The 27,014-nt window shown below is 37.4% G+C and overlaps 5 protein-coding genes across 6 annotated transcripts; 2 read left to right on the top strand and 3 right to left on the bottom strand.

Annotated features, from left to right (window-relative positions):
* The first annotated feature begins 546 nt into the window (after positions 1-546).
* Positions 547-6,309, top strand: HDA15 (histone deacetylase 15). Its single transcript, XM_021955096.2, has 18 exons — positions 547-688; positions 1,211-1,470; positions 1,581-1,751; positions 1,875-1,989; positions 2,121-2,191; positions 2,546-2,621; positions 2,775-2,839; positions 3,131-3,186; positions 3,793-3,916; positions 4,028-4,153; positions 4,258-4,308; positions 4,712-4,780; positions 4,899-5,007; positions 5,265-5,344; positions 5,473-5,555; positions 5,645-5,690; positions 5,776-5,947; positions 6,048-6,309. The coding sequence occupies exons 2-18, from the start codon at positions 1,213-1,215 to the stop codon at positions 6,164-6,166; spliced, it is 1,791 nt and encodes a 596-aa protein (XP_021810788.1). The 5' UTR covers positions 547-688; positions 1,211-1,212; the 3' UTR covers positions 6,167-6,309.
* A 47-nt stretch (positions 6,310-6,356) lies between these two features.
* Positions 6,357-8,480, bottom strand: LOC110754087 (Duplicated homeodomain-like superfamily protein). The gene is made up of 2 exons (XM_021955097.2): positions 7,557-8,480; positions 6,357-7,291 (listed from the first exon to the last, which is right to left on the bottom strand). The coding sequence occupies exons 1-2, from the start codon at positions 7,976-7,978 to the stop codon at positions 6,790-6,792; spliced, it is 924 nt and encodes a 307-aa protein (XP_021810789.1). The 5' UTR covers positions 7,979-8,480; the 3' UTR covers positions 6,357-6,789.
* A 1,884-nt stretch (positions 8,481-10,364) lies between these two features.
* LOC110754089 (polarity axis stabilization protein) lies at positions 10,365-14,869 on the bottom strand. Of its 2 annotated transcripts, none has more exons than XM_021955101.2 (5): positions 14,445-14,869; positions 12,301-14,086; positions 11,982-12,174; positions 10,745-11,113; positions 10,365-10,646 (listed from the first exon to the last, which is right to left on the bottom strand). In XM_021955101.2, the coding sequence occupies exons 2-4, from the start codon at positions 13,908-13,910 to the stop codon at positions 10,892-10,894; spliced, it is 2,025 nt and encodes a 674-aa protein (XP_021810793.2). In that variant the 5' UTR covers positions 13,911-14,086; positions 14,445-14,869; the 3' UTR covers positions 10,365-10,646; positions 10,745-10,891. The 2 variants fall into 2 exon arrangements, with proteins under 2 accessions (XP_021810793.2, XP_021810792.2); XM_021955100.2 differs by having other exon boundaries at positions 12,301-14,064.
* Positions 14,870-17,123: 2,254 nt separating this feature from the next.
* On the top strand, positions 17,124-19,758 carry LOC110754077 (leucoanthocyanidin reductase). The gene is made up of 5 exons (XM_021955078.2): positions 17,124-17,547; positions 17,683-17,823; positions 17,904-18,141; positions 18,893-19,096; positions 19,171-19,758. Exons 1-5 carry the CDS (start codon positions 17,356-17,358, stop codon positions 19,464-19,466), a joined length of 1,071 nt encoding a protein of 356 aa, XP_021810770.1. The 5' UTR covers positions 17,124-17,355; the 3' UTR covers positions 19,467-19,758.
* A 154-nt stretch (positions 19,759-19,912) lies between these two features.
* LOC110754076 (Transmembrane Fragile-X-F-associated protein) lies at positions 19,913-25,766 on the bottom strand. Its single transcript, XM_021955077.2, has 14 exons — positions 25,294-25,766; positions 24,180-24,270; positions 23,951-24,035; positions 23,618-23,702; positions 23,361-23,430; positions 22,823-22,892; positions 22,579-22,624; positions 22,196-22,445; positions 21,908-22,113; positions 21,659-21,733; positions 20,989-21,058; positions 20,655-20,735; positions 20,363-20,442; positions 19,913-20,279 (listed from the first exon to the last, which is right to left on the bottom strand). The coding sequence occupies exons 1-14, from the start codon at positions 25,410-25,412 to the stop codon at positions 20,201-20,203; spliced, it is 1,407 nt and encodes a 468-aa protein (XP_021810769.1). The 5' UTR covers positions 25,413-25,766; the 3' UTR covers positions 19,913-20,200.
* Between the last annotated feature and the right edge of the window lie 1,248 nt (positions 25,767-27,014).

Genomic DNA, 27,014 nt, shown 5'->3' with positions numbered 1-27,014 from the left:
GCTACATTTGATTTCACGCTTTACTATACTATTGTTCTTTCTGCAGAAGAATGATAAAAGGCTATCAGATGTGCAATATCTGAAGTGTATCTTGTACACCCATTTACAAACTAATGCGTAACCATTTGATTTAGGGTTACAATTTCCGTATCTGAGAGAGTTGGAATCGACTAAAAAAAAAATTGGAAGACAAAATTGAAACTCGAATATAAGTTCATGGACAATAAAACCCCAATAATTTATTATATGCAGTTTTCCTTCAGATCATTATAACCTTCCATCCAGTCCCTTGGTTGCTCCTCTTATATTTTCCCTCTGCTTTTCTTGTTTGTACAGGGGATTGTTGTACTTCCTCTTCTCTTGTTTTTTGTTTTTTTTGTTTCACCTTACTTGAGAATATGAGAGAGAGCGAGATGAAAGTAACATGGTAATTAATTGTAACTCATAGTTATTCTTATAGGTGCGTACATGTAAAGTATTAAAAATATATGGGGCAGAATGAAAAATACAAAAGAACGCTAGATAAATAATAATAAAAAATAAAAAGCTTTATGGGTATCATTGCAAAAAAATAAAACAGTCAATATGATAGTTCATAGGTCGCAGCCTTCTGAGCTTCTGCTTTCCCTTTGAAATTTGCAGTGGTTTTGCATCTACAGCAGATTCCGGCACGTGTGTCCTATCCCAGGTAAGATTATCAATCCCTCTCCTTCACCTTCTTCCTTCTTCCTTCTTCCATGAGTAATTTCAAAAACCTGTATATATGTCATGTATATATCGTTCCGTACAATCTAGGGTTTGCTCATTCTGTCTCTAGTTTCGGTTTACCCACACCCACACACAAAAATTACTGTTTGGTATAGAAAGTTCAAAACATAGACTATCTGGGCTACTAACTGCACCTTAAGCTCATTAGTTCACTAAAACAAACTTAGAGAAATTTTTGAAAAATTAACATTCGAACAGTAAAATTATGTAAGATATTAAAATGAATTAAGTTAAATGAAAAAAAAAGAAAAGATATTGGTCTCTTTTTCTCTCATTTTTTATGTATATATTTTATTTAAGGCTTCACACTACTAACGAAGCTAGTGAAGCTGGTAATTTGTTTTCAGGCTTCATTAGTTTCTTCTCTTTAGACTATTTTTTTTTGGGTAACATGTTGACCATATATTTCAAAACAACTTTTTGACGGTTGAGATTTTTGAAGGAATGATTCTTGCTGAAAACCCCCATGTAAGCTCTGAACACAGCTTAGCATCAGAAACACTTCAAATGAGTCGTTTAACAAATGGGGAGGCCGAGATAAGTCTTCACAAACCGAACAATCAAGTTCAATGTCAAGGCTCTAATGGGAGATGTGGAAACTTGGGGTTTGATGGAATGAATGGTAGACCTTGCCGTGATGAAAATTGTGGGAAAGAAGATATAGGAGTATCCAGCAGAGATGCATCAACTGATGTTTTAAGTGTAAGTGGCGCATTTACTCACATTCAAAAATACTGTTTCTTGGAACAAACTTCATGCTTTATCTACCCTAAAATGATTGCCTTTACATATGGAACTTTATTGTTCTGCAGAAAAAGGCAACACAGCAAAAGGAAATGACATTAGAAGATATGTACAACCAAGACCTCAATGACGACGATGATGATAGTGATTGGGAGCCCTTCCCACAACATGTAGAAATTGTGAAGTGGTTCTGCACTAACTGTACAATGGTCAACCTTGATGATGTTGTCCATTGTGATGTATGTTCCCCCTCTCCCTCCTCAAGATTCTGACATACAATTCTTCCTTTCATATCATCAGTTTGTATTTTGTAAGGGGACCTGGTTGTGGAAGGATAATTTGGTGCTATTATTTCCGTGCAGATATGCGGGGAACATAGAGAATCTGGTATCTTGAGGCATGGTTTTTTTGCATCATCCTTGTTACAAGATTCAGGCCTTACTGAGATTGGGGCCGACACTAGGGAAAGACACAAAGGTGGGTACATGATTCAGACCTTACTGAGATTGAGTCCAACACTAGGGAAAGAAACCAATATTGAGTTTTGGTAGACTGCCAAACTTGTATCACAGTGGAGTTTATAGTTTTTTTTTCCCTGGTAAGTGCAGGCTCTCAAGATTCAGCATCAAATAGTTCCACTGCTGTAGGTTTTGATGAGAGAATGTTGCTACATTCAGAAGTACGGTCTTGTTGTAATACATGTCTTCCTCATATTCTGTTAGTTTTCTCATTTATTGTTCTTTTTATTTGTAATTCAGTGTTTTGTATTTAGATGCAAATGTTCTTTTTCCATGACACATCACTTAAGCCAAGATCCACAAAGCAGTTTTACTAGAAGTTTCATGTCAATCCTATCTGCATACCCAAGCAGCAGTAGTTTTAATATGCTTTAAGTGTTTTTTTAGTAGTTATTGTTGCATATTATATTCACTATATTTTGTGACATTAATGTTGTAAGTTGGAAACTGCTCATTTCTGTTTCTGTAATACTTATAATATTTTTTCTTTTCTGGTGGTTGTTATGCTAGAGCAGGTTCAAATGAAGTCACATCCACACCCAGAAAGACCAGATCGTATTCGAGCGATTGCTGCTAGCCTTGCTACAGCTGGTATTAACCTTCGTTGAAGTTCTTTGTGCATGCCAATTGGTACTATTAAAGGATTGTAACTGTGGCTTGCTGTGTGGTAATTTGTCTAGTAGTGGTTCTTGGTGTTATTTTATTTTAGATTGATAAGCAAATGGAAAATTTCAACCTATGCAGGTATATTTCCAGGAAGATGCTATCCAATTTCTGCTAGAGAGATTACTCGTGAAGAACTTCAGATGGTAAGTATCACCCATCATCTTGGACTTGGAGGGCAAGGGCACACGTCTGACCTAGTATTTTATGAAGGCACACAACTAAGGAAATTGCTGTTGGTTGAGTCCTGATTTTGGAAGGTTTGGGGGTTTGTAGTTCACTTCATGACAAACCTTTCTCTGTGCTGTCATGACGATGAAGAACAGACTTCGTGTTGCTAGTTTGTCCTTTAAAGGGAAACAAATTACAGTTACAATTTATAATGTCTTCCTTGGCCTATGATTTGTAATTCTTGGCTTTACATTTTGAAATTAAAGGTTCATTCTTTGGAGCATATTGAAGCAGTTGACCATACAAGCCATATGTTTTCTAGGTATGTTCTTTTGCGGCATTGCTCTCTTTCTCTCTCTCTCTCTCTCATGCTAATAGCAGGCAGCAAAGTTGTCAGGATTTAAGTGGCAATCCTTGGACTAATTTTACATATTTGTATATTATAATACGATTACATGAGTTGCTTTCCCAATAAGAGAAAAAATTTGAAACACTCAAAATCAAAGCATCAGTGACAAGTTGTTCCAGAAACAGGAAAAAAAAACTTGCAAGAACGTTTTGACTTAAGCCCACATCTGCTCTCCTTCTGCCTGAGTTTATGGAATTGATATTACTGTAAGAAACGAAACACATGGGAGAAATGTAGCTAATAAAATAGACTAAATTGTATTTATCCAAGCATATGCCTCATAAAAGAAGCATTATGAATATGATATGAGCAAACATTGAAGTGAGGGTATCCCAAAATTGGATATATTTTGTTCAGACCTGTGCACAAAACATTTCTAATGCATTTATCGAAGACCTGATGTATTTATCCACCCTACCCTGTTCTTCAGTTAACAACATCAGATTCATTTATTTTGGTATGTAATGGTATGGTTGATGGATGTTGTCTTTTTATTGATAAATTATGTATGATTGGCAGTTATTTCACTCCTGACACATATGCCAATGAACATTCAGCACATGCTGCTAGGCTTGCGGCAGGTTTGTGTGCTGATCTCGCTAAAGAAATTGTTTCTGGACGTGCCAAAAATGGTTTTGCCCTGGTATGAAAAATAAATACTCTTATTTAGTGTGTTTCAGAGTTATGGATGTAACAATAACTCTTTGAAAATCTCATTCTTCTTAATGTTAAGCACCATTACTGAATGACTCAGGTCCGGCCTCCCGGTCATCATGCTGGTGTGAGACAGGCTATGGGGTTTTGCCTCCACAATAATGCAGCAGTTGCTGCATTAGCAGCTCAAGCTTCCGGGGCTAAGAAAGTGCTAATTGTTGATTGGGTAAGGTCAATACTCTTATGTAATCATCTCATTACAATGTTTCTTTAGCTGCTCGTATCTGGATAAATATTCAAACCTGAAAAAGTATCCAATAAAAACTGCAGGATGTTCATCATGGGAATGGCACACAAGAAATATTTGACCAGAACAAATCGGTGAGCAACATAGTAGTTAAAACTTTGTCTTCCTATGTGCATTAACTTTTTAACGCCCTACTCATTTCCAGTTATGTGGTTGTCTGGAGGAGTTAGGGCAGTTATGTATTTGGAATGAAGAGTAAGCTAATTCCAATGCTGTGCATTATAACTCTGAGAGCCTTGATATTGGGCAATTTGAAAAGAGATAAATATCATGAAAATTTATGAAAATTGTTCTAGTCATTGCAACAATTTCATAAAGCAAGTTGAGTCGAAGCTTTTATGATGAACTGAACTAACCCTCCCCCACCTTTGTACAAAGTGTGTATTAAAAAAAATTATGTTATTGTAATGTGTCCATTCTGTTTGTACTGTTGATTTATTTAGTTTTTAGGGCTGATAAGTTGAACCTGTTCTGTAGGTCTTGTACATATCCTTACATAGACATGAAGGGGGGAAGTTCTATCCTGGTACTGGAGCTGCTGATGAGGTACTAAATTGATTACAATTTGTTTTTGTTTTCATTTTCAGCTACACTTGACAGTTTCGTATATTATTCTCTTATGTTTTGGACTACAACTAATGGACTTAAGTGATGACTGCTTCAGGTTGGTACCATGGGGGCTGAAGGATACTGTGTGAATGTTCCATGGAGTCGTGGTGGAGTTGGAGACAATGATTATATTTTTGCATTTCAGCATGTTGTGCTTCCTATAGGTTGTTATTTCCTAACAAGGGACTTTTATCATAATGATAACTTTAATCTTTACTATTTAATCATCCTGTTTTCATTTTGGGACAAATAAATTATGAGGGTTTAGCTTTGTCTCTCGATTATAAACAAATCCCACAACACTCACACGCACATGAATACATAATGTTTTCTATCATGTTTGATATCTACAATTGCCATATTTTGGATTTGATTCTCTGATATCCACTTAATGCATTCAGAACTGAATGATTTTTCGCAGCTTCTGAATTTGCTCCAGATTTCACCATTATTTCAGCAGGATTTGATGCAGCAAGAGGTGATCCACTAGGATGCTGTGATGTAAGGATTTCTTTTATTTGTTTGCAATATTTTTATCCTCGTCTTTTCTGGTAGACAGAACATTGCTGGAGACTGGACTTAGATATCTCTTTAGTGTGTCTTACATTTTAGTGATTTTGTTCCTGTAGGTTACTCCTGCAGGCTATGCAAAGATGACACACATGCTGACTGACTTGTCTGGAGGAAAGTTGCTTGTTATTCTCGAGGGCGGGTTTGTGGCTCATTCTTTAACTTTTGTTTTTCTCTGAGGTTATGTTTCCATCTGAAGCGAATTTAATTAAATAATATTACTTTTTGCAGTTACAATCTTCGTTCAATATCCTCTTCCGCTACTGCAGTAATTAAGGTAATCATTTAATAGAACATCACGCGAGGAAATACATTCTATTTGGGTATTCGATGTGTTTCTGACTTGCCTTTCCATGAGATAGGTATTGCTGGGTGAAAGTCCAGGATGCGAATTGGACAACACTTTACCTTCCAGATCCGGCCTGCAAACTGTTCTGGAGGTCCTTCAAATTCAAAATAAATACTGGCCTGCTTTGGGATCCAGCCTAACAAAATTTCAGTCACAATGTAGCATGTCCACTAATCAAAACAAAAGTGAGGATCTCTCTCTCCTTCCTTTGTATGGAGCTAGTTTAGCCGAGGGATCATATTTTTTCACATTCCTAAGTTCAATCCTTTATATCTTTGCCTGCAGAAAAACAAATAAAAAAGAGACGGCGGGCTTTGGCACCAATATGGTGGAAAGGGGGAAGGAAAACTCTATTGTATCGTCTTTTAAATGGGCATTTCCATCTGAAACGAAGGTGTCTGTGATTGTACACAGCTAGCTTCGGGATTGGGACGGTGTAGTTTTGGTCCATTTTTTTACACAGCTAGCTTCGGGATGATGTCATTTTTCTTTATCCATGATGTTTTAATCATATATTATGAGAATTTATAAATTTAATTTCAGAACAGCTCTCTCTCTCTCTCTTGCCCTTTGACGTTTTTTCTTGAACAGATCTAAACGGAAAACAATGTTTAGATTGCATATCCAGCAGCTTGCGGTTACAAATGCGTTTAACACCTATATGTTTTCCACACTTCCAACCCTAAACACAAATGCAGTCGATGCATGTAAGCAGAATTCGATTGCATACGAAACAAAAGGGGGCAGCCATTTATGGTTTTCACATCTTCCTACAAAAACGTGGATGGCATTTATGAACATCATCTCTGCTCTCATATATACAACGAGAAATGCAACTTCAAATTTGGAATGTTTTATGAAATAAAACATGATCAATCAATACTGCTACAGAAATAAATGTGGTGGATTCATGTCTCGTGATTTCTGCTCTGCCATGCTGTCTGCTTTCTGCTATGTATTATTATTCCCTTTTCAAATCCACTTGAGACCTGAAACTCTAACAATAAAGGAAAGAAAAGTGTTGTTGTTATTGGTGCATTGTTGGATGTGCCATTGGGTAAGCCACTGGCACAACATATGGAGGATGTGAATGGGGATGGTGCCCTGGAGGAAGCATGACTGGAGTGCCCATAGCGGATCCCATATGATGCCCTGGAGGAGCTGAAACTGGGTGCCCCATTGGTGCTCCATACATTCCTAAACCTGCCATGTGTGGCTGGTGAGCCCTGTGCTTCACCGACTGTGGTCCTACTCCTATGGTGGTGGCACCGGCCGCGGCGGCACTTGGCGCATATGTATTGGTCTGTTGCCCTGTAATTGGTGGCTGATGAGATGACACATCTCCATTGTTCACACTGGTAATGTCATGGATGCTTGATCTCCTCCTGTCTCTGTTCATGGAGTTCAAGCGGATGAAATATTTTTGTGCGTGGCTGGCCACTTGGGTTGGAGTTCTGGAAATCACAAAGTTCCTTGAAATGCTTCTCCAATCTCCCTTGCCAAATTTCTCAAGACCAAGTAGAAATAACCTGAAAATAAAAACCCACAAATCAGCCACCGTCAAGTGTCTCCACATAAAATCAAATACGAAAAAAACTTTCATTGCCACATGGGTTTTTGTTTATGAATCTGACTTGACCTAATTCCAATTTATAGGCAAGGCAAAAGCTCCCATCTCACCCAAAGCTTTTAATTTAATACTAATTAAAAAAAAGCTTCGGATTGCCTGGGAAAAAAGTAATAAAGATTAAGTCTTTAGATATGATATGATGAACAAGCAATATATAAAAGTACCTGTGTTCTTCTTCAGTCCATGGAATTCCCTTCTTTCTCTCTTGGTCTGACCTTGATCCTCCTTTGCCTCCATGGCCGGACGTGTCATGAGCCAAGGCTGAAAACCCACCTCCATGACCACAATTCAATCTCTTATCCGAAGCAGAAGCTCCAGAAGAAGCACGAGCAGCAGTGTCCTTACTGGATGAGGTAGCTTCCTCTGCTGCTGCATAGTTAGGCAGAGGTGTATGTCCAGCCTCAATTGCACTTACATCATCCACTAGCATTTGGTAGTGTTGCTTCAACTCTTCCATGCTCTTGCTTGGAACCAATTCAGCAATCTTCTCCCACTGCTCTTCTGATTCTTCATCGATCCAATGCATGGCAATTGCGTTCTCAAAAGCTTTGTCTTCCTCTTTGTTCCAAACACTGGCACTTGACATGGTTGTTATTGGTCTTGCTGCTGGAGTGCACGTTTGATTAATCTGCAAATACGGTTCTTCTTTAAAATAAAATAAAAAGACACTTAGCCTAGAGAGTTTGAAGAAAGTGGTGAAAATGCTAACAAGTTGGATTCACTTTCTGTTTAGTGGGTTTGTTTGTATCGGAAAAGAGGAAGAGAGTGAGAAAGAGGAGGGGGGGTGCGTAGGATTAGGAGGGGAGGGGGACAGGAGAGAGAAGGTGTGTGTGTGTGTAGGATAAGGAGAGAGGTTGTCAAATTATCAATTGAGAAAGAGGACCACTTTAGAATTGAAGGGATGGGTTCTTTGTCATCTAGGAAACTCGAGCAAAAAATCTCTCGCTCTCCTCTCTCCTCTCTCTGTCTCTGTATCACTAGCTGCTGGCGAGGAGAGACATTGGCAATCATGGAGGGAGTGAAATTTGGGCACTTTTGGAGGCCCATGGAAATTTTCAAACTAGCAACAGCACACATGCAACCTCACTTCTCATGAACCATGTTGAATATTTATGGCAATTCCAAATTTCTAAACTCGTTACTGTTCCAAAATTATAGTACCTTTTTACAGAAGTCTCATATAAGATAACAATACAAATCCTGCGTTTGCCTTTTGACTTTCAGGTACAACTCCCCCTTTTAAACTTCAAAGTTCCCTATTTAATTAATTTATAATAGTAGCTTGAACTGAAACTGAGAAGAAAAGCAATTCATTTGAAACTCATAGATATGAAAATTGCTTTGGAGCACAACTTTCCTTTTTGTTCAATTCTTTCTTCACTGGGACCCGTGAGTGCAACCCATCAACGATTTACTATTGCACTTGCACAAGAGGTTTTTTTTGGGTAAATAACACAAGAGGTTTTTGTTGCGGCAGCAGAATGAAGTTAAAAAAGTAGTGTGACTTTTTTTTGAAAAGAAATAGGCTGCACTTTTTATTTTCTCTGGTGAATTTGGTAAAAGTTGGTACGCAGAGAAAGATTCTCTGTCTATATCTCCAAGACGTGGCCAATTCTCCATTTCAAGTTCTCGCAAAAATGCGCCCACAGATAATTCCAAGCATGGAAAGCAATATCAAATAAATCTAGAACAGCATTATTGGCAAATTTACTTGCATGATTCAACGCAGCATGTTCTTGTGTTTTCCACTCTCAGACTGTTTCTATATATAACTGTATCAGCATCACAATACATTTGATCATGATTCATCAAATATGTATGGTTCTTTTTCTTTTTAATCTCTGCTAAAAGAATTTGTACGTTTTGAAAGATAGATTGAATTATAGAATAGTTCTTGTATCAGCCTCATACAGTGTCTTTTTGTTGTCCTTGTTGTGCTTCTTTAAAGCAAGAGAGGGGCTATTTTAGAATAACAACCGCGAAAAAGAGCTATTTTAACTAATTCCACCAAAAAAACTCTCACACTGGCTTATTAGGGTAACGTTTTGTGTAACTTCAGAAGAAAACAAAAGAAATAGTTAGAATATAATTTTTGTGAAATTTAGAATGATACGATTCTGTGGTTTAGGCCAAATATAGCTTTCAATATGGATGAGAATTGAATCTTGTCATAACCATCATATCAGTCATCTTAACCATTCTTCATTGATGAAGGGTTTGTGGCTCTGACAAAAGCCCACTAATCCACTAATCCGCTAATGATGGATGGTTAATAAGATAAATTATATATTCGATTAAAACTTAACTTTAGGCATGCAATTTCCAAGGGGTGATGACATGTTGTTGGGAGTCAACAAATATTTATGTAGTGGAGGAGCAGATGATGAGGACCCAGCATGTGATTTGTGACGACTAAACAAACAAACAATGGAATCTAAGAAATCTTTTAGATTTTAAGGGTAGACAATTATGAACAAATGTCACCTTCAACAGTCAATTCTTGCTCAGTAAATTGACATGTATAATAAACGGGTTACGATTGAATTGTGGTCCTCCAATTTACTACGACTTTTCCTTTCCTCTTTCCCTTTCCCTTTCACAAAGAATCTTTAACCAAAACTTACTGGCCATGCTCAGTCAGAATTCTAATTTACTGTGGTAAAAGAGCTAGATACTTTCTTCAAGCCCTAAGCAGCTGCCCAGCCACCTTCAAGGCCCCCACCATTATTCTCCAATCCAAGGGGTCATTTTCCACAAAGCTGAAATGCCATCTTTGGTCCATCTTCAAAGATAGTGCCGGTGCTTCTCCTCCATATTGGCATTACATGCCTGCCGTGGAAGAAAAGGGCTCAGGTTTTCCTCTTACATATTGGTCATTTGCACCACAAGAAAAGAATTTTAAAAAAACCCTCATATTCGTAAAGGTTTAACAAAATGAAAAAAATTACACACCAAAACAAAACAACTCAGTCTTTCACTTTCTGAAAGGGAGGGGGGCTGAAGTCGATATTGAATTTTATGTGAACTACAAGTGGGCGGCTGTGCCCAGAGTCATTTCTACACAGTAGTAGCTTACACATTGTTTGGAATAAAAGTAATTTGAATCTTCAACTTCCAATAGAAAGTCAAGTACTGAGTTCCCGTGATTTATAAACGACCCAAACTGTATAAAGGTTGAAACGTTGATAAATCATCTCGAGTGTACTTGGAAACGGATGACTCATTCATTTGACAATACTTTGATTCTCGCACATCTGTTTTTATAAAGGAAGAAAGCAAGTTACAAAGAAAGGAAATGGAAAGCTTTAGACATAACCAGCAAGCAAATAAGCACCAAGCATAGATCAATTACCTGGTAGAAAAATGGATCTCGAAGTCGGAGGAGTAATCTCAGACCAGAAACAAAAGGAAGCTACAAAATAATCACAAGTGCCATCCTTTAACAGCACAAGAAGATTGTTGATATCAGAGGCAACTGATTCCCAGTCATTTTTGCACACTACCTTGGTGAAGTTGTTGACACAACCCCAATTTGTATAAGCGGGCGCCCAGGAAGTTTTGTATGTTCGGGAGCTCCTTTTAGAAGAGCTGCCCTTTGTGGATTGAAAAGTAGAAGTTGCTGCATGTCCTTGGGAAGTACATCGAAAACTGCCTGCAGATCTCCCTTTAGTTTTTGGCAAGTTGCACCAGAGTCTGTAGAAGCCCTTCCAGATTGGTCCAGCTGAGAATTGAATAATATTGGAAAAATCAATATAATACAACTTTCTTCATCTACTTAACATCCATAGACCCAAAAAAAAAAACCTGAAAAATTAGCATTTCAGTTGAAATTAAGTTCTATTCTACTACGCCTTCTGCTTTGGGTACAGGATGTAAAGTATCTTGATGTTATTCTGTTTTGGGTACTCTTCATTTCTCACTGCTATTAAAAGCTTACATGTACAACAGGACTCTTGCACCAGATTTTCCTGGGAGAAGCATTGTTAGATAGAATTTTCTCTGATATAATGCTATTGCTACTTGTGTTGCATCCATTAAATTTGATGTCACTGCCACTAAAAATATAACTTTGTTGCTACTTCTGTGGTCACTAAATGGCAAGGGAAATAGATTCACAGGGATAAATGGTCCAAATATCAGGGCACAAAACAGACGCATTAAGGATAGGGTTAGTCAGTGATGTCCTGATCATTCTTGCTTCGAGTTTACACCAGTCTTACGCAGTTACATCTGCAGGAGATATACCACTATCCAGTCAAAACATCATTGAAAGTGTAAACCAATCCCACACCAAAATTCTCCCATGACCAGATTCCTACAAGAGATACCGTGTGACAAAATAAATAACATCTAGTAGCCTTGTCGACCAAACATCCGGGAACACTTGAACCATTCCACCTTTTGACCTCTCTTGTAAAGATATCAGTCATCTTAGTAAGTTAAAATAAATCTGACATTTATCCTAAAAGTGGTTCCAGATGGACCATCACTAAGATATTAGCAGATATAGCATGCTTTATCCTGAATACTTTTTTGTTTTGGGCGGAAGGTGCATTGATAGAAGATACCATACTTTGTGCGGACATTACCTGTATTTCTTCAAGAATATGTCTCTCAATAGCATTGAAGGAATCAACAATTTCTAGTTCAGACATTTTAGATATTAACTGTTGTATGTCAGTCTTCATTCTCGCCTGCCACCACAGTCTATGTTGTTCCTGTTCAGCAACGGCACGCCTTCTTTGAAACCATGGTGTAAAGTTTGGCCCTTCTAGAAATCGCCTAAACAAACAGGAAACACAAACTGATGGTTACCATAGGTAAAGATAACCCAGAAAAGACACAAGACTGGCAATGGTTGGTTAGGAGTTCTAGTACATGACAATTATGGAATTTAACATTTATTACCGGTATAAGTCCAGCCAATTAGATCTCATTCGCTTTGATACAAACTTCCCAGGTCCTCTTGCTGATAAACTTCCCAGAAATTCATCGGCACTAAAAGGAATAAGACGGGGAGGGTCTACAAAAGGAGAAGATCCTTCTGACGGTGTTCTAGTCCTAAAATATGGGCCAAAAGGTGCCAAAAAGTTGGTGGTGAGCTCCAGGAAATGCCGGCGCAATATCTCATTGTTAACAACTGACATTGATTCCTCAACCCTAGGTGACATCCCAGCATCTATTAGCCTATTTAAGATAGAAGTGTCAGGCTTAGTTGTTGCAGAGTAAGTGCTCCAAATGGCTTCCTTATGTTCCGTCATGAGACAAAGAGGACCATCTCTCCTCAACTTCACAGCATTCAATAAATTTGAAGGAGAGAACTTTTTCAAGGAAAGCTGTTGAAAACCAAATCCTTCTGGTCTACCAGAAATTCTTCCAGTAGAGGACCTAGTTGCAAGGGGAAGCCGGTTTGTATTAGGAGCAGGGCTTCCAACTGAAATAACGTGGGGCATATTACGAAGGGATTTAAGGAAAAACAGGTTAGTTACACCCAAAATCATAGGTGGAAAGGTGTCTCCTTCTTGAAGGGAGTTGAGGTGGGCAAATTCAGGGTCATGGATGGTGAAATAAGGTCTAAAATCCACACTGCAAAGTAGAGGTGCAACTAAACTCACAAGACCAGCCACAGCCTCACTGCATTGTGGAGGAGTTGGAGCTATGATAAGCATGGGCTCACCAATAAGTAACAACTCCCACAAAACCCAAAGCTGTAATAACAGACCCCTGAAGATGCCAAATAGATCTGAGTCATGAAAAAGACCCTGTGGGACTGACTGGTTATTAGGAAGAAAAGGAGCCATAGAGGATGCAGACTCTTCAAACAACATTCCATTTTCTGAGGGCAAGCTATGTGCGGGTGGCAAGTTCACTTTCAGTGCAGCATTCCCAATAGGGAGTTCCATAAGCTTACCAGGTACAGGAGAAGGCCACATTGAAACATAAGCAGCGATATGCTCAAGAGCTTTCCTTCCAATGTCAAAATATAGAGGACCCATGATTTGTAACAAAGGTCTAAATACACTAGAGTAAGGACTGTGCGACAAAATCACCACAGACTTCTGCTCCCCACCTCGTTTTAACCTCTCATCATGTCTCTGTCTATTAAAAACATATCCATACATGTATCTTGAATCATGAGAATCGTTGTTACTTTTTGACCTTCTAAGGACTTTTACATCTGGGGACTTGGGAGTTAACTTCTTATCAATTTCAGTCATCTCAGTCGAGGATGCTTCAATTTGAGAACTTCCCCGCCTTCGAAACCGGAAAAAGAATATACAATCATGGATGCTTGAGCGGTTCTGATGCTGGGAAACGGAATCTGGGAATGAACTAAAGGCAACTTCAAGCTCCTCATCTTGTGTAAGACAACCAGGTGGGTAGCACTCTTCAATGAGCTGACCTTGTTCAAGATCGAACCTGATAATACAAAAGGCCACAACCCATTGCTGCAAAGATTCTGGATCAAGCTTTGGACTAAGTTCTGACTTCACTGAAAATGAAGGAGAACGACTCATTTCCAGTAAAATCAAAGCGGGATTTTATTGATTAAAAGGCGACTCCCCATCATCTTTAGCAACCATTTCCACTACAAAATCACTGATGTTTTCATTCGTAGCCTAAAAGGCCAAACCTTCACAGTTGAAGTTTTGTGATTTTCTTCGCTCAAACCTTGCAAAGAGTAAACCAGAGCCTAAAAGTTATATCCCAGAAGAGTTCATTAATTTCCAGATAAGAATCTAAACCAGATAAGGAAATTTGAGTTGGGTGATTACAGTTTTCCTTCAGAATAGTTGAGCATACAACGAAAAACAAAAAGAAGTTGCATTTTCATTTTTTCATCAATTGGGATTCCTAGGCCCGGTTGAATCTAAGTTATCTTATTGCTTACTTCAGGTGAAATTATCACATAACAAAACCAACCATCTATTATTTTCTTCCATTTCCCAGTAACCAAACAGAGCGCCAAGAAAACGCCCAGTGAAATTCTACACAACAATCAGAAATTAATTCAGAAAAAGATCTATGTAAATGGGTTGCTGGAACTTTACCTGAATCAAGAAACCCTGAACCAAATTTTTGCCGAACCAATCTGGATCAGGGAAAGAAAGACACCGAATTCGCCCAAAACAAATGGAACTCGGTCAGAAATCGAAGAACTTGAACAAAGCAGTAGAGATTGTGGACGGGTTGGTGGCCTGAGCGTAATGGCCTCTATGTAAATTGCAGGAATTGGAGGGTGCCTTCGCAGAGCATCCAAATGGTTTTCTTTCTTTTCTTTTTTGGTGTTGCTGAGGCGGAGTATCCAAATTGAACAAGTTCGAACTTTTGATTATTTGTAACAAAATTTCAGGGATTATAATTATAAGATTTTCAGGGTCGCTATCGATTCAGACCGCAATGCGGAAAGTATTTGACGCTTTTGTATCAAAACCCTCATCAGCAATGCCTCATCATCTGTATGTATCTATCTGGTAAATAATTGTATTTACTGTACCGTTTTCCTTTTTGGTCCCTGCGGTGGTGCGGTTACCTCATACATATGCCTGCTATAATTGCTTTTATTTTTCATTTTCATCCTTTCTTCTCTGCTTTAGATGTTTTGTTAAAATCTTTTTCTTTTTTTTTTCTTCTTCTCTGCCGTAGTAGGAGATGGATGAGTTATGCTATTTATTTCTAATTCTACGTAAGGGCTGAGTAACCTAACTCGAGAGCCACGTATCAATCTAATGGGCTTTAGGTGGATAGGCCCAGATTCAGAGACTTATGATTGGTCTGAGGCTGAACCAAGTATTTGTAATGGGCTAGCATAGTATTTCATAGCCGTGCAAATAACTCCCTTAAAGGCCTCTAAACCAAAAAAGAAAAAGAACTAACGACAAAAGACACCGTGCTAGTTTGGGATGGTTCTCAATATGAATCCAAGAGTATCAATTTTATCAATTTACATTCTTACGTTTGCAACATCATCTAATTTCATCCTTCCGTTAAGTTGATTGTGTGGTCAATCGTTAAATGCTAACGTGTCTATTGTGGGAGCCACTTACTAACCAACCAGTTTTACGTGTCTACGTGTTCCAAACACGTAGCTTTCAGTAAATTAAACCTGGGTCAAAATAAAATTCTAATATTCAAAGCATATTTGTCATTTTCTCTTTTGTCACATTTATTTTATTTTATTTACTTTTCGGTCGAAACAGATTTATCCAACTATTTGAAGAATGTGAATACAAATGGATACTTAATCTGTCACGTTATTAATTTCCTTATGGAGAGATGTGAAAGCTGAGAGGGGTTTCCTTCTGTACCTCCAAATACCAATAAAGTGTTTGATGACTTTTCTCAACTTGCTAATAACAATTCTTTATTAAAAATAAGAATAGAAAGAAAAACATTATAAATAAAAAAAACCGTCGGCCAACTAAGAAGAAACATAAGCTCTTTTTATTATTATTAATAACTAATTTCTTGAGACATGCTCAATTGGTCTTTTGACGGTTCTTATTTATTTTAATTAGCTAAATATATGGATATTTAAAACACTAAATTAATCATCAAGGTTTGAGTTTTACTTACCACCTTAATTAATCATGGTTTCAGCTGTAATTACTTTGGAGTGACCATATTTCATCTGTTTGTTTTTATAGACATATATGTCTTGGGGGATAATTATTCAATGAATTATATATCACACCAGATTTTTGGTGATCCCAATTGAATTATGAATTATGAATTATGTAATGCTTCTTGGATCGATCGTACGCACGTGATTATGAAATATATATATATATATATGGACATACTACTTCTACTTGCAGACATATCCAGCTATTAGTCTCTCATTGTAACTAGTTTTGGTTCATGATTAATTAGTCCCACCATGGTGGTCCTTGTACTATGTATATGTGTCCCATCCCATCCCATCCCATCTTCTTCGTCATTCCCATTTCGAATATTAATTACGCGACTATAATTTGAAATCAGCCTAACTTGCATGATGCCTGAAGCAGCTCCTCCCTCCCTCTTTTAAAATGAAAGCTCTCAGTGAGAAGAATACATCTAGAGATCTTATTAATTAAGCAAGAAAAATGGATGTTGTTGTTTTTGTTGTTTCCCTCTTTTTTTTCAACAACTTGACTATCTATTTCCTCTTCCTCCAACTTACAAGGAAGTTTGTGTGTTTTTTATATGAACCAATAAAAGAGCAATACTATTTTAATTCCTAGTATATATAACACATATATCTAAGTTAAAGTCACCAAATTCGAGGATTAAACTCAATTCCTCAACAGAAATTTGGATCTATATAAACTTTTCTATAAAATAAATGAGACAATGCAACGATAATAAAGAAGTTTTTCTCCTATATTAATTACTTGGATTCAGAATAGTAGACAATCAATCATGTCACCATTTGTCACCAAGCACAGAAAAGTAAATAACATCACAAAGAATTGGAAGAGAGTGCGTTCTCTCTTTTTAGAATGAGTACGTAGGGTTGTAGATGGAAGCACATGCCTATCATCTACCAGTCGAGAATGTGATGTAACAAACCATGCACGCACTCTCCACAGACCTACCACTCAGAGAGTCATGGTAAATATCTTTAGTACATATACTCAAACATTTATTGCAAAGAACCAGATGAGAGACTGAGAGAGCCCACACATCCCATCAAACCCCACCTCCCCTCTTTGCCTATATATGTATGTAGCTATATTATTATATATATACAAATATCTGCATGCAAATGCAAAGCAAGCACAGCACCCTATGTTTTAAGTTTTAGAGCTCTGCCTCTGTCTCCCTTCTCTCTCTCTCTCTCTCTCTCTCTCTCTCTCGCTCTCTCTTGGCTAGCTGAGAAACAACTCTTTTTTTCGTTTTCTTTGCTGTACAGAACAAATAAAGCAGAAACATAGTTAAGTTGAATTAAACAAGGCAAACAAGTGCGGAACAACTCCAATGGTTTCGGAGGGTGCTAATAGTAATACCCTCATCATTGGGTCAACCGGGTTCATCGGCCGGTTCATTGCAGAAGCTAGCCTTGACTCAGGCCACCCCACCTATCTTCTTGTGCGCCCCGCCTCACCTGGCCTTTCCAAGACCACTCACACTATCGACTCCTTTCAGGACAGAGGAGCTATAATCCTAACGGTACCTTTCTTATATACCTCTCTCTCTTAAAAAATATAAATATATATATATATATAAATATATATATATATATATATATGCATGCTTTAACGGTGATGATGATGATGATGCTTGTGATACACATATAAAATGAAGGGCTCCGTTGATGATGAAGATTTCCTGGAGAAAGTGCTCAAGGAGCACAAGATTGAAGTTGTCATATCAGTGGTGGGTGGTGCAAGAATTTTAGACCAGCTTATTTTGCTAGAAGCCATTAAGTCTGCGGGCACTGTTAAGGTAATTAAATTATTATTATTGTTCATGTGCATGCAGTGAAGCATGAAGATGAAGTAATTGATAATAATATTGTGTGACAGAGGTTTTTGCCATCTGAATTTGGGCATGACATAGACAGAGCTGATCCGGAGGAGCCAGGGCTGAGTATGTACAATGAGAAGAGAAGAGTGAGAAGGGCCATTGAGGCAGCTGGAATTCCCTACACTTATATTTGTTGCAACTCTATTGCTGGTTGGCCTTATCATGACAACATTCACCCCGCCGATGTTCTCCCACCCTTGGATCGCTTCCACATCTATGGTGATGGCACTGTTAAAGGTTCTTTTTCGCCCCTTCACTTCACTTATATAATTAACCCACCTGCTGTTATCATCTCAGCCACAGGGTTTTTAAATATAAAATATAAAAATTTGTTTCCTTGCATTTTTCCAACAACGGAGATGATGTTTTTTCATGTACGGAAAATTTATACTCTTTTAACCAAACAAAAAAATAATTACTCTATTTTTGGGACCAAAAAGATGCCCCCCGCCCTTTATGGAAACATAATTGAGAGAGACTAGTCAAACTTTTTTGAGTTGCAAGAAAGAAGTAATAAAAGCACTTCCCACTCATATTGTGTCGTGACAAAGGTTAAGGTTAAACATTATTTATGTGAATAGTGATTACTCTAGCAATTTTTTGATGCATTCCCACCTATTGCCATCGTAACCCAAGGACAACCACTATTTACACGAGATATGAAGAGATAAATTTATATGAATTTTGGTATGAGAAGTGAAGAACATGGATTTTGGTTTTTTAAAATTATTTTTTTGATATTTAAATTAGTCGTTGACATCAGCATGCCCAGACAAGTGTTTTTCTGGTCTGCCTAGTTTCTTAAGCCCACTTCTTGTCATTCCATGGCAACTTTTCCTTGGTGAGGATTGTTTTTGGAGGCTCAAAGTGCTCTAAGTGGTTTTAATATCACCCCCGTCCATGGTTGGTTGGTTGTTTCCCTTGTTCTTTGGACTTAATTAATTTTTCAGATTCAGAACTTAATTAATTGGTTAAGTGAATGTCACAGCTTACTTCGTGGCGGGTTCCGACATCGGAAAGTTCACGATGAAAACAATCCACGACGTCCGAACAATCAACAAATCTGTTCATTTTCGACCACCAAGCAACCTCTTCAACATCAACCAGCTTGCTTCCTTGTGGGAGCAATGCATTGGACGCAAACTCCCGAGAATCACTATTAGCGAGGACGACCTACTTGCTGCTGCTAAAGGTTCAAATTTAAATTACCATTTGTTTTTCATAATTCATATATAAACAGCAAGTTAAATTAAATTAAACTTGCAGAAATGCAAATCCCACAAAGCATTGTGGCATCCTTCACCCACGACATTTTCATCAAGGGCTGCCAAGTAAATTATGAGATAGAGAAGCCTAGTGACATTGAAGTTTGTTCTCTGTATCCGGACACACCATTTATGACCGTGGATGAGTGCTTCCAAGAGTTTGCCACAAGGGTTGTCGTTGATGTTTCAGAAGCAAAACTAGCTCAAAAGTCGAAGTCATCGACGACCAACGATTTTATCCTCGTGCCAAATGCTAAACCAGAAGTCTTGGCAATTACACCAGCATCTGCATCATGATCAACATTCTTCTTTCTTTATCCTCGTGCCAAATGCTAAACCAGAAGTCTTGGCAATTACACCAGCATCTGCATCATGATCAACATTCTTCTTTCTTTATCGAGAATGTATCCCTTTTCTTTTTTTCTTCCCTTTTCCATTATTGCAAAATGAATAAATTTGCATGTTTCTTGATCTTGGACTTGAGGAGATCCTCTCTGGCTAGTGAACAAGTCCAAGATTGTGGTAAGGAAACTATTATTTTATATTTCGTGCAGGTAGAGTTTCAAACGAAACTGCATTCAGAGTTGAATTTCTAATCTTGATTCTTACACTTTATGATAATGAGAATTTAATACGGAACTCTCAGACATAAGAGAGAACAATGGCTTCCATCTTTTCTAACACAAAAACAGGGATGGAGTAAAACAAAAGATTGCCCGGAATATTGACGTAAGCTAAACACATAGCACAAGCAAACTTATAACCTGTTATATTTCCCCTTGTATATTTACAATTTTAAAGGTAGAAAAGGAGAGAGAAAAGCTACCCAAATTTAGTCAGAACGACCGCACTTCCTGTATCTCCTACTCCTCGCTTTGCTTTGCTTAGTTAGAACTTACAACAAGTGAAACTCACAATCATGGAGGTTACAGTAAATTTTGTATTAAAACATGTTGTGAATCAGGTTGCTGTCCAGCTCTATGTACCCCAATTCCATGTAATACAAAAACTGAAGTGGGGTAAATTAAAGCCTAAACATCATACACAGGTAAGCGCTCCTCAATACAAACACGGCATATTGGGCATTTTTTACACTTGTCACAGCAGGTACTGCACAATAATTGCAAAGTAATGAGCATGAGTTCAAAATCACATGTGAAAAGTTTATAAGCATAAGAGTAATGTGATAGTACCTGCAAAGGACGCGATGCCTACATGGTAGTAGGACCACGCTGATCTCTCCCTCGAAGCAAACGCGACATAACACTTTTTCCTGGCCAGTAGTATCAGAGAAAATTTCAATCACAATCGAAATCTCCAGTTTCTGAAAATGAAATCACGCACATGCACATACGCAAGCACCTAGGCTAGCTGTTATAAACTGAGTTGTTATTCGAAAGTAGATGATGACTCTTTGTGGTCAATGTGTTGTTATTTGGATCATATTCACAATACTATACACAGTTAAGGATGAGATAACATTACATTTTGAAGTCTTTCATACTCCTGTTGGCTATATTTGGTAATTTCTGTCTGTTCACCAAGAGCTGCTTGAAGTCTCCAAACCTGATATTTAGATCATAAAAAGAAGAAGACACAAATGAAGATTTACATAACTGCTTGGACGAAACAGAAACAAGAACAAGACTGTAAAACTCACAAGTATAATATTAAGTTATTAACATAAAGGAGGAAGAGAGGAAAAAAAAAACAGGCAATATATATGCACAAATCATGACATTTAAAAAAAAAAAATTGGGCTGGTACAAATCATAACTCTAGCCAAAAACAACAAATGAATTCACATAATCATGATCACCTCCTCAGTGAGATCCTTTTTAGGCATTTTCTTCACGATCTCAGGTGGATAGCCACAGAAAGTGTTGTATCTGCATTTCAGGACCCAAGTATACAAAGATTAGAAAAGCTTCTACATTTATAAAGTTTTATGAATTTGATAAATAACCTATAAGATACAATGCATCCAACACTATATCACCAAATGACATAGCTAGGAGGGGACTTCTGCTGTTCCAACTGGGTTTTTAGATGCTTTTAGTTAAGATTAATCTACAAATAGCAGACTTCTCATTACATAAGTCATATGTATAAAAAAGGCACTGGACCCATAGATATCTAAATAATCGTGCTGATATGAATAAGCAACAGGTCAGCCGTCAATATAGAAAGTGCATAACACTTTTCTTGAGATTGATTTGCCAAAATCTGTCCAAAGGAACAATAAGTTGACAAGAATTGTTTTTTTTGTTTTTTTTTTTTCCCGGTCTGAACCACGAGGTGGTCCTGGATGGGCCCAGTAATTTCTTTTTTTTTCTTTTTTTTTTTTTGGTGAAAATAATTTCTTTTATTTCCTTTAATAAGAAAAAGACATTGAATACCAAAAAAATGACATTAATCGCTACTATGGCACCTCATGAAAAACAATACTAAGGAAAACAAGGAGAATAAAAGCAACACTAAGTACTAACCCTGAAGCCCCCTCATGAAATAATCGGGCATGTTCCTCGCGACTTCCTTCATCTATTGACCACCAGCCCAGTAGCCTGCACCAAAAAGATTGTCAAGTTAAGATACCTATTATTTGCACCACGTTTACTACTTACATAAATCCAATATGTTGACAATCTTAATCAAGATACTTCCAGAAAAGGTAAGAGCGTTGCCCACACCAGAACAAAGAACTGTGAATTAATAAAAACAAAACACAAATTTGCTACCTGGAACCATGGTGCAAAAACCCAAAGCAGTCGTGAGCCTTGGAAGAAATTCTAAAATATATTCCGGTGCCAGCCCCACTACGCAGCAAAAGTACAATTTTCTCCACCAACCTACATGCAGAAAATAGTACACCGGCACCTTGGAGTAAAAAAAGAGGAGAGAAGAGAACTGGAAGTGGGATATGCCTAGCATTTGCTGGGGTTCCCTGAAATTTGAAATTACAGGTCAGTTGACAAGATGCCCCAAATAGCAGCCATGATGACCCCCAAACCAAGAACATAACATACCTCAAGGCGCATACAAAGGAGAACTTGAAAACCAATCACAGGAATTTTCATAAGATGCCCACCAATATCTTGCAGACCACACATTCTATCTCGATGTTGATCCTCTTCTGCTGAAACTATTAAACCACTATTCCAGTCAAGATATCTGATTGTTGTAGAAGATGAAGTAGCTTCTCTTGTGCGAGAATTTCTATGAATCACTGGATTAGACCATTTTGTACAGACAAGAAAGGAAAAGCACTCTGCAATTCTGTGAAATTTATGCAATTAAGTTAGTCACCCGAAAAAGGAATGAAATTTTCAGGTCACAATGTTCAAGCAAGCTCTGGAAAAACATAGCTGTTGAATAGGAAATATAGGTACAAGGTGCACAGAAACTGTACCCAAAATTTATAAATAAATCCCACCAACCAAGAGCACCTACTTCACCTGCACGTTTTATATAAGCAAGATCTTAATCAGCAAACATTAAACAGAAATTGTGACTCTCTCTCTGTCCCTTTCCCTATACATCAATACATATATAGGGAGAATTCTATATGTATCTATGTACACATAAGATGAGTAACAAGAATTCGAATGCATCTTTTAATGTTACATTTGACTACATGGGATAAGAGAAATTACCGCATAACTTAAGCAGGGTGAAGATTGTAGCAGCAACAAAGAAAACCATGGAGATTGCTACCCAGAAATGCTACAAGCAATAAATTGGCGAACCATTAACAGTGCTTTCCAAAATTGACTTTCTTAAAATATGTAAAACAAATGTTAAGTTAATAAGAAAGCAAGCCTGGACGGAATTTCAAAATGCACTTAAAAGATTAACATTAAAACATATACTCAATACTAGAAATCTACCTAATATGCAAAGTTATTTTACCGTTCCAGCTGAAAGTTAAAGACAACACAAATAGACATGCCATAATCATTACTATGTTGTATAATATTCTTTGCACATTAATAATGATACCAAATAGATTATGCATTCTAATTGTTCTTACATGAGAAGACTTCTTCAAGGAATTTACATATCCTTGAACACTTTTTAAAACATAACATAATTTATATCAAAACCTTAGATTTTATCACTTTAGAATTCATGTGATATGAACAGGATTTGCCAACCCTTGGACAGTTTATGAACTAATGAAATGAAACTTACTGGAAGTGTCTCCCATATTGCCTCATCATTCATGCTTTCATCATCCCCTGGCATTAGAGCCCTACACATTCTGTTAAAGAAATGAATGTAAATTAAAATCACCAAAATAGACCCATGGAACTAGAGCACTTCTGGGGGAAAAAGTAACAAGAAGGGAGGGTATGGTTACGAGAATACATCGCATTCTTAGTTGTATCTAGCAACAGTAATCTATACTGAAAGATGAGATGCAAAATAATAAATGTCAAAGGAGATACCTGAAATTGTCAATTAGAATAATTATTTCGAATGCCAGTAAGGGAAGAAAGACAACCTTCAAGTTGACAGCTGCAAAACCGTGAACTGCACAAAAGATAATTAATCAGGTCTTACAATAGGACTCAGGCCAAATCCTTCTATTAACAAGGAACTCTTTTTTAAGCCATACTGAGTCAGCACAGAGTTCAGAGTTTGATGCATAAAAAACACTTTAAAACTTCATTCAGTTCTACATCTTCTGCATGCATATCCCACACATGAAAAGTTTGTGTGAGTCCTCAAAATTATCTTTTTAAGAAGAAAAAAAAAAATTACAGGAGTTCGGTGCATACCATAAATGCTTTCAAGATATATACAAAGGAGCAACTCAAATGCAATAAGCAATGGTGTGGCCACAACAGCATGACATGGTGCCCACTGTCCAAGAGAGAAAATCTTAGTGGTGCATATTCACTATTCCAGATAATAAATATTAGTCTCTTATATTCAAACCAACATAGAGTATCAGTGATAGAGTAGTGGAAATAATCTCCAGAATTGACAAGAAGCGTGATGACATACATGACGACTGTGTGGAACTGATGGAGCAGGTAATGAGAATCTTCCTCGGGCAACAACAGCATGAAATATCCAAAGTGGAAAGAAAATTATCCTGCAAACAAAAGCTATTTTCCATCACATCAATTTATTTGATGGACTCACCATAGAGCTCGCATTTCAAAAACTACAATCCTTGTCAACATGAGAGTTTGATCTAATCAAAAGAAATACTGACATACTAATGAAGTTTAAAGATAAATGCCCTTGATTTGTGGTTTCTAACTAGTATATGCATATAATTGAAAGTCACCTATTCCCTATCAAAAAAAAATTCACAACAAAACTCTTTAACCCTCTCACTCTTGAAGGCGATATCTTCAAAGAGATACCAATACCACTATCTGTTGGAAGACCGTTTTCAAATGTACGCAGCACACAAAATGGGCCATGGGTGATATGGCCATTGGCATCAAAGAGTTCTTACCAAACGGTTGGTATACTATTTAAATGCATAATGAAAAGAATTACACGACAATAGCTAATCATATCTAACAAGAATAATTTCGAATCAACTTGGTAGTAAAGGACCCTCCCTGTTCCTAAATTTGTACTGCATATGACATCAGGGGACTCATTTCCCAATCTATAAGCAAAGCAACGCTTTTTTTTTTTTTTCCATCGTAAATGCAATCATACGTAATCTTTCTCTCTTATCTTACACCAGCTGCCATTTTGCCACCCTATTACATAGTTTCCAATTTCATTTTGTAACCCAATAGAAGAAAATTCCGGACTTCTTTTCTTTTCTTCTTAAAGACAACTAGACACTGTTCACATACAACCCAATTTTCTATGAAGCCAAACAAAATCTGTAATCTGCATCACCAATTCAATAGATTCCCAAACTTTCCCAACTTACATCTCCCAAAAAATTAGAAAAATTAATTCATAACCAAAACCTCAGTCTCAGCCCCAAAAAAAACCTCAACCCCACTCTAAAAGAAGGATATTACATTCAAATTAAGATGCAATTGCAAGACTATGCATGCACATATATCAGAAAAATCAGAGCTCAAAATATAAAATAGAAGAGAGAGAGAGAGAGAGAGAGAGAGAGAGAGTTCAATAAACAGACCACCAAGAGTAGGAGGTGACATGGTCGAGCTTGAGAACGAGCAAGAGCGTGAAGGTGAAGAGGAGGCTGTGGGCTGCTAAGGCCTGTACGGACTTCAACACTCTCCGCCAGTTCATCATCAACGGAAACGATGTCGTTCTTCTTTTCTCTCTATCTCTAACCTATCTCTCATATATATGTATATATACACACGCACGTAATATGGAAACCCCAATCACTGTCTGTCTGTCTGTCTGGGTTCGCTTTCTCCTGGAGCTGGGATGAGATTATGAGGACAATTGGATTTGAGAAAGAGGTTGATGTTTCAGTGGGCGGGCGCCATTGAAAGGAAAGGGGAAGAAAATATTCTCTCTCTTGTTTCGCTCGCTCTTTCCTCTCTTTTCTTTTCTTCTCTTCTATTTCATGAATAAAAAACAAATCGCATTTACTCTCTCTCTCTATCTCTGTGTTCCTTTTGGCCGTTTGCTTGCTTCCACACCACGGCAAAGTAACGCCACTGTTGCCTCAGTCTGCTCTTTTTGATCTGGGCACCCACCTGGGCTCTATTTTATTTTCCGAAATTATGTGGCGAAATGCCTATTTTACCCTGTAATTTCGGATGCATGTTTATAGCTTCCAGTGCCACCACCATATCCATTATCCATACGCGGAGGGAGGACCTACTGAATAAATAAAAAAAGAATAAAAAAAGGTAAAAAAATAATATTGTAAAGGCTTGACAGGATTCTTAAAATTAAATGGTCTTCTAACGTTTATTAATGATCAATCTGACGTTCGGATTTGGTAAATTTCTTTCCTTTTTCTTTTTTGCTCAGGGGATTTTGTTATGAATCTTAAAAGATTTACATATATTTATCAATTTTGATTTAACTTCAAAAGCATACATCAATATATAATCAATAGTCATTTTCAAAATGAAAAATGAAAAAGATACATGGAACAATTAGGGGATTTAGACACCAATCCAAGATCCTTGTCCATAATGATGATTTCCTTTTTTAAATATTATCAAGAAGTAATAGTAAATAAATTCTTAAATATTATAAAAAAAAGATATTTTAAAAAACCGATTAAAAAAAAGAGGGGAAAGTGACCAACATGAAAAAACTAGTTTAGCGTGACAGCACCAAGCACGTATGTTAATGAACTGCCCAATCGTAACAGGCAACGTGTGGAGATATAAAAGTTGAGAATTTGCTTTGAAAAAGGTAGTTGTCGTGCTCAAAAGTTACAGGCTGTCAGACGATGAGCAATGGATAAGCAAGCAAGAGATGAGTCGGACAACATTGATGCTTGTCTTGTACCTTATAAATAATATTTGGGTAATTTTATATGAACTCCATTTTTTGCTCTTTACACCCCTCAATTTTTATACACCTCACTAAATTTTAAAAAAAATTCGAATTACTCACTATACCCCTTTTTTTTTTCTTCCTAAAATGCCCTCATGAACCCCATTCCCTAACTCTCTTTGTAAACCCCATCCCATATCAGACCATCCCCATCGAAAATTCCCTTTCTCTTCAGATACACCCCATCTAATATCAAACCTCACCCCATCCCATATCAAGCCCCACCCCATCGAAACTTCCTTCTTCTTGCAGACACACCCCATCAAAAATTCTCTTCTCTTTGAAACCGACCCATCGCACCCAATCTCTGCAAACCAGCAATCTAGATTGCATCTCTGCAAACCACTCTGTCAAGTTTCCACAAATCCT

Source organism: Prunus avium, chromosome 5 (genome assembly GCF_965620075.1).
Source record: "Prunus avium chromosome 5, drPruAviu1.hap1.1, whole genome shotgun sequence".
NCBI lineage: Eukaryota > Viridiplantae > Streptophyta > Magnoliopsida > Rosales > Rosaceae > Prunus > Prunus avium.
The sequence above is the reverse complement of the archived record's forward strand: the minus strand, read 5'-3'. Positions and strand labels throughout refer to the sequence as shown.

Excerpts from the sequence above, each read along its gene's own strand:
- HDA15 (XM_021955096.2), top strand. The coding sequence starts at position 1,213 with ATGATTCTTGCTGAAAACCCCCATGTAAGCTCTGAACACAGCTTAGCA. Across the intron at positions 1,752-1,874 it reads ATGATGTTGTCCATTGTGAT|ATATGCGGGGAACATAGAGA; the intron begins GTATGTTCCCCC and ends ATTTCCGTGCAG. Across the intron at positions 3,917-4,027 it reads CCAAAAATGGTTTTGCCCTG|GTCCGGCCTCCCGGTCATCA; the intron begins GTATGAAAAATA and ends TGAATGACTCAG.
- LOC110754087 (XM_021955097.2), bottom strand. The coding sequence starts at position 7,978 with ATGTCAAGTGCCAGTGTTTGGAACAAAGAGGAAGACAAAGCTTTTGAG. Across the intron at positions 7,292-7,556 it reads TGGACTGAAGAAGAACACAG|GTTATTTCTACTTGGTCTTG; the intron begins GTACTTTTATAT and ends TTTTATTTTCAG.
- LOC110754077 (XM_021955078.2), top strand. The coding sequence starts at position 17,356 with ATGGTTTCGGAGGGTGCTAATAGTAATACCCTCATCATTGGGTCAACC. Across the intron at positions 18,142-18,892 it reads TGGTGATGGCACTGTTAAAG|CTTACTTCGTGGCGGGTTCC; the intron begins GTTCTTTTTCGC and ends TGAATGTCACAG. Across the intron at positions 19,097-19,170 it reads CCTACTTGCTGCTGCTAAAG|AAATGCAAATCCCACAAAGC; the intron begins GTTCAAATTTAA and ends TTAAACTTGCAG.
- LOC110754076 (XM_021955077.2), bottom strand. The coding sequence starts at position 25,412 with ATGATGAACTGGCGGAGAGTGTTGAAGTCCGTACAGGCCTTAGCAGCC. Across the intron at positions 22,893-23,360 it reads CAATATGGGAGACACTTCCA|CATTTCTGGGTAGCAATCTC; the intron begins GTAAGTTTCATT and ends TATTGCTTGTAG. Across the intron at positions 21,734-21,907 it reads TTTTTGCACCATGGTTCCAG|GCTACTGGGCTGGTGGTCAA; the intron begins GTAGCAAATTTG and ends TTTTTGGTGCAG.
- LOC110754089 (XM_021955101.2), bottom strand. The coding sequence starts at position 13,910 with ATGAGTCGTTCTCCTTCATTTTCAGTGAAGTCAGAACTTAGTCCAAAG. Across the intron at positions 12,175-12,300 it reads AATTGGCTGGACTTATACCG|GCGATTTCTAGAAGGGCCAA; the intron begins GTAATAAATGTT and ends CTGTTTGTTTAG. Across the intron at positions 11,114-11,981 it reads ATATTCTTGAAGAAATACAG|CTGGACCAATCTGGAAGGGC; the intron begins GTAATGTCCGCA and ends TTCAATTCTCAG.